Source organism: Gastrolobium bilobum, unplaced genomic scaffold (assembly GCF_033153095.1).
Source record: "Gastrolobium bilobum isolate Gb01-03AN ecotype WA unplaced genomic scaffold, APGP_CSIRO_Gbil_v1 utg42547, whole genome shotgun sequence".
NCBI lineage: Eukaryota > Viridiplantae > Streptophyta > Magnoliopsida > Fabales > Fabaceae > Gastrolobium > Gastrolobium bilobum.
In genome coordinates, this window is record NW_026895205.1 from 53591 (window position 1) to 60023 (window position 6433).

General features: G+C 35.8%; 1 protein-coding gene across 1 annotated transcript; it reads left to right on the forward strand.

Annotated features, from left to right (window-relative positions):
- The first annotated feature begins 326 nt into the window (after nt 1-326).
- On the forward strand, nt 327-821 carry LOC133299680 (senescence associated gene 20-like). The gene has a single exon (XM_061499168.1). The coding sequence runs from the start codon at nt 327-329 to the stop codon at nt 819-821; it is 495 nt and encodes a 164-aa protein (XP_061355152.1).
- Nucleotides 822-6433: the final 5612 nt, after the last annotated feature.

The following is a 6433-nucleotide window of genomic DNA, read 5'->3' on the forward strand; positions in this document are numbered from 1 at the left end:
ATTTAGAAGCTTATGATTATGACTATTATATATATATAATTTTTTGGTGTGACACTTTTTGTCATTTCAAATGTTACCACATTAATCACAAATTCTAGGAGGTAATCCACACCCTCCAATCCCACACCTCATAAATCAATCAATCTCAACCGTCTATGCTTTCTTGAACCAATAATAAGGCACCAAACTTTGGATATCTACCATCATATCTAAGCCTATAAAATGTGACAAAACCAAGCCATCCATACCATGCACAAGTACAGTGGAAGTTTCAAGTTCCATTTGCTAAAAGCACAAGCCTAGCTAGCTGCATAAATTTCAGAAAAATGGCAGCAAGTAACATAGATTCTGTTGTGGTGGCAGAGAACCATCAGAATAAGGTGGAGATGCAAAACAAAGCAACAGTTGAAATGCTATACAAGGGGCTATTGGGACAAGGAACAACAGATATGGTAGCCCAATTGCTAGCAAGTGACCTTGAATGGTGGTTCCATGGTCCCCCTCAATGTCAACACATGATGAGGGTGCTAACAGGGGAAAAACCTCACAACAATGGGTTCCGGTTCGAGCCGAGGAGTGTCACCGCCGTCGGAGACTGCGTGATCACCGAAGGGTGGGAAGGGCAGGCCTATTGGGTGCACGTTTGGACCTTGAAAAATGGCCTCATAACTCAGTTTAGAGAGTACTTCAACACATGGCTAGTGGTGAAGGATTTGAGGCTACCAAGGTGGGAAGAGAGGCAAGATAACATGACATTGTGGCAGAGTCAGCCTCGTGATCTATATCGCCGGTCACTGCCAGGACTAGTGTTAGCCATTTAGCCACAAACTCATGGTTGTGGTCAACTGGCAACTATGGGTAATATGATGTATAATGTATAATGTACTATAGAGTGGCCCTAAGGATTGAACATGTTCAAGTCAATAATACTGAACTTTAGTACATATATGGCTTGTGGACCTGCTAGATTGTTCAATAAAATTATTATCAAATATAAAGGGAAAAGAATAAATAAGAGGGCCAGGAAAAACTTGGAAAAAGAAGAAGCTTAAATTAGCATATGATATAACATATATCATATATATGTTGGTAAAATCATTTCTGCAGCCGCTTTACGTACAACAACGACGACATGTGTATGGTTATGATTTCTCACATTTAATGCTCTCATCTTTTGTATGGTTATGATTTTCAACATTTAATACTTGTACGTATATATATGGCAAGTATTTGATTGCTGCATATACAGCAGCTGCAGAAATGTATACCCCATATATGTTACTATACTGTAAATCCTTACAGCTTCCCATTTTTTTGAATTTGTTTCCTCTTTCTTCTTCTAGAATGACTTTGGAGACCCCTCAAAATGGAAACAAAACAGAAAACCAGATAAATTGTGATGAGGCCTATAATAACCCTCACTAGTAATTGGAGATTTAATATTGAAGAATAATTAGAAGTAAAAGAAATAAAGTCACCCTTAGTGAAAAATGAGTTAAAATGACACTTAAGGGATAAAAATGAGGGTAAACAAAGTTACCCGAAAAGTGAAAGTAAAGTTAAAAATATGACTAGAAAAATATTCTAGTCCATTAGGTAAAATTTGGTAATAAATGGAGGTGTGTAGATAGATAAACCTTTACCCAGTTAAAGTAACTTAAATTTTACACACCGTGAAATCCTTATTTCTCCTTCTTTTTGCGCGCTGTTTCCTTTCTTTTTCGTCTCTCTCACTGATGCTCGACGCTTCCATGGAGAAAGGGACCTAGGTTAGTTTTTTTTATTTCCTCTCATTTCCACTCAAATTCTTACCAAAAGCCATGATGCCATACATGAATCTTTAAGGAAAAAGGCTAGTGAATCCATTCCACCACTCCATTTGGGCTGATTTGGCTTGTGGAGAGAGTTATTCATCAAACCCAATTCGTGACACTATTCATGCTTGTAGAAAAGTGGGGTTTTTGAGTGAGCAAAGCTTGGGGTTTGTTCTTTGGAGCTTGGAATAGCTACTATAGGTGAGAAACCTCTAATCCTATAGTTTTATTTTTGTGATTTATGTCTTGGAATTTATGAGCATGTTTTGAGTGAGATATAAATTAGTTTAAAATTTGAATTGATGATGGATTGTTGATGTGTTGGGTGTAGGAAGGTGGAATAAGCATGTGAACATGTATAAAATTGGAAAAAAATCCCATGGTGAGATGCCCTAGATTTCGGCCTTGATAGGGTAATTAGGGGATGATGTACAAAATTTATTGTATGTATTGGGAAGGTTTAATATGTTGGAATAAGTGGAAATTTGGTGCATTAGTGAGAATGCCAAAGTGGGAAAAAATCCTATGTAGTATGCTCCTATGTTTCGACCTTGATGTATATTGGAGGAGTTTAATGTTTAAAATTTAATTAGACATTGTGGATATGTATATATATAAATATATACATGTGTGTGTAAGTTACTAACTAAGTGAAGAAAGAATAAGTAAAAAGAAAAGAACCCTTTTGCCTATTGTCATTGTGGAATTCGACCTATAGGGTGGCTTAGGGATATATTTTGTACATTTTATTTTAAATAAAATGTGTTGTAATAAATTGTATAAAAGTGATGAGTTTTGAAGAAAAATAGCATGATTTATGTTGAAAATTCCTAAGGGAATAGGTGATTAAATTAAAGAACACCAACGGTTATAAAGAGGTCTAGACTTGTGTATTGACATAGGATTGGCAAAAACGCAAAGAAATGAAAAGAAGCGATAAAATGTATGCCTTATGTGAAAACTAGGCATGATGGCATTTTATTAATTGGTATTTGTGGATTCTTGCTCTAGGTGTACCTAGGGACTAAAAAGGAATCAGAATCTCTTGAAGATATATAAGTAACTTGTGCAACAAGTAAGGGTATTGGTAAAGCTTCAAGAGGTAAGCTCTATGTTTAAGGAGTCTTTTCCTGCTTGAGTGCTCCACCATGGTTAGTGAACTATGGTTGGACTGTATGACTGTGATTTAGATGCTTTGTATAGATGCATTCATATAGAGTTATTTGATAACATGATATGTTTTGCTCTGATATGACTTCTGTAATATGATTTCTGTAACAATCTCTGGCCATTGATTGTATAGTACCCAGATGTCTGCTTTGGGGTCCTCCCTCGGGACTGATGGTGTACGCCTCTGATATGTCTGGTTTCGCTTTGGGGTCCTCCCTCGGGAACACGTGCGTTGATTTCCGCTTGGGGTCCTCCCTTGGGAATGACGGCGCACATCTCTGATATGATATGGATATATGCTCTGTTCTGTTATGATATCTGTTATATGTTGTATTTGTATACTCTGTATCTGACTTTCATGCAGGAGTGAGCCAGGGGTATGGAGAATTCTCTATAAACCTGGAGCTTATTGAGATTTGTAATCTCACCCCTCGTTGGGGACATATTTTCAGGTGCCCAGATTCCCGGTGAGTCCTCACTAGGCAGGGACGCGACACGTGGCTGAGGCAGTTGACAGATTGGATTTTGAGTGGCCGTAGGCCACTACTTTTTGGAAGTATATTAATGTCATTTTGTATTTCCGCCTTTGATGGATCATGACATTGATCCTTTATTTTGTATATGGCCTGTATATGTTTTGTACATGTATGTCAGTTTGATGCATGTACATTTGAGTATTCAAGAACGTTATATGATGATGTAGTATTCAGATAGGTTTACGTTTTGCTGGCATGTTGTTAGATATAGAGGCACGGAGCCATGTTATGCATGCGCCCATGTATGGGTATTTGATTATATTTGGATATCTGGTATTTCTGAATTGATATGTTGTATAAACTGTTTATCAGGAAATGCTTCTGAGTGGGATTGGAAAATCCCCAGTTGTCCGATTTATAGAGGAAACTCTGCCCGATTTTCGTTTACGCCGAGTAAGAATTAAGTTAGAAAAAGAAAAAGTTAGCTCATATTTTCGTAAGTTAAGTCTTCTGCTGTTTCTGTTTATATCATGTGTATGTTAATTGAACCGGCTCAAGACGGGGATGTTACAAGGCCTTTTTTATGAGCAAGGGGTGGGAGAGCATTTTATAATGGGGAGGGTTACACTATGTACTTCCGGGAGTACATAGTATAATTTGCAAAAATTTGTAAAAAAAATTTGTAAAGAGATATTTCTCCTTTTATAATTGCTTTGGCAAAGATGGTCTTTGGCCTATATATCATAGTTTCTAAACACAGCATCAGGTGGAATGGTCATAAAATTAGAGAATCCAAAATGAAACTTTATGAAGGTACCTGAACTCTAGCAGGTATATACGAAGTTAGGGACTATATATTTAATTTATTGATTATGAATTATTTAGTCAAACAATTATCTTTATAAATAGGAAATCAATATGCAGATACACAACTTTGATTAAATTTTCTTATGCTTCCAATCGCCCAACTAGACAGGAAATAATATGCCTTTACAAGTCCATATTTGATCAAGCATTTGGTGGTTGAGAATAACTTCAGGTTCAATCAAGAATTATAAGTGTGGCTAAGCTATTATTTGAATGAATTTTAATTATTGATTTAAAGAAATTGATGATTGAGCTTGCCTCGATTTGTTTGCAGCTAGTTTAATAAACTCTAATGGAAAAAGGCCTAGTTAAATTTGTCAATAAAAAAAGTGCACCGTCAGATTCAACGATAAATAAATGGGAAATATTTTTCTTATGTTGTGGGAAAAAAGTTACCTCATGTTATAGAGATAAAATTATAAGTGGGACCCACAGATAAGAAGAGAGAACCAAAAGAGTGGTGAGACCTAATACTTTTTTAGGTGCGTAGAAAAGTTGTTTATCTCATGTAAAATGAGATAAACATAACCCTAAATAAATTGGCAAATATACAAGACATACCCTATTAGAAGGGTGATAATTTGTGTTAGAGGATCGTGTTTAAGTCGAGAAGTCGTGTTTGTGTCGAGTCAAAGTCTGATATGAATAGTTTACCAAAAAAAAAAAAAAAAAGTCTGATACGAATAAGAATATGCTTAACTTGAACACTGACACCAATAAAAATTTGCATTAAAATGTTTAATATAAATATGGTCCGTTTATTTTGTAGATTAATACGACACGAATAATTTGTCAATTTCAAATTTATATTCTCAACAATAACGGCTTGTTTATTATGCGGGTTGACATAACATAAATTATCCATTAATTAAACTGTAATTAACAAATTAAAAATACAAGTTAGTGATGTGTTTGCATATTGACATACAACATAATACAAGTTGTTTCTATCACCAACAGGACACAAATACAAATGCGGGCCAAGTCTAGATGTGGTAACATAGGTTGAATTCGACGGGTCAATCCGCCAAAACGGGACGGATTGAGTTATATATCTCAACCCACCAACCCGCCCAGCTTAATTGTAGGTTAAAATGAGTTGGCGGCGGGTCGGGACAGGTTGGTTGGCGGGTCAGTTTTTTTTTTACTATTTGATAGTATTTTATTTATTACTAAGCTTTTGTGATATAATTTTTTTTATCTTTGTAACCCTCTAGAAAAAATAAATAAGTAAAATTTTACTTATGACAAAGGTTATCCATATATGGAGACAAAAATAAGTTCCTAAAAATGTCTGGCTGAATATTAACATATATTTAGGCTTAGATTAGAAAAAAATAAAGGGGAGTGTGAAATGAAAATAAGTAATATTTTGAAATTAATAAAATATAATTTGTTATTATTTTTAATTAATTTTTATTTTTTAGGAGGGTTGACCCGCCAACCCATCTCAAAACGGGGTGGGTTGATATTTCCAACCCACCATCAAATGGCGGGTCAACCCGCCTAGCCTCGTTTTTAGCAGGTCGAGGCGGGTTGACCTGTTTTGCCACCTCTAGCCAAGTCGAACATGAAAATCTTTGTTGTGTTTAGCAGGTCAATTGTGAATTACAACTGATAAGCTTCTAACTTGTCAACTATTAAGAGCTGGAATGAATATGAAATTGACCTAAAAATAACCAAAAATATGATAATTGTAATTAAGATGTTATTTTACTCTCAATAATGTTCTCACAAGAAAATTCTCATGTTTTGTTGGAATTTTTCTCATTAAAGAATATAAAGTTGGAGAGCTCAAGAAAGCAATAAAAGCAACCGACAGCAAGGCGCGATAGGCGCCAACTTCACCCAACCCCCGCATTATGAGTTCCATGGCCACTCTAGAAGTGGTGCTTTAGGCGCCAACCTTCCACACAAGAGGGTGCTTTTAGCGCCAAGTTTTGAATTCTAGTTTCGATGCTTCTGGCCCACTTATTCACATATTAAGGCCCTAAAAGCGCCAAGTTCAAGTTATTTTTTTTTCTCTCTCGCGCCACCGGAGCCACTTCTTCAAGTCTGATTGTTTTTGAAATTTGAATCACTGATTAAAGATTTGATTGGAGATTA

Excerpts from the sequence above, each read along its gene's own strand:
- LOC133299680 (XM_061499168.1), top strand. The coding sequence starts at position 327 with ATGGCAGCAAGTAACATAGATTCTGTTGTGGTGGCAGAGAACCATCAG.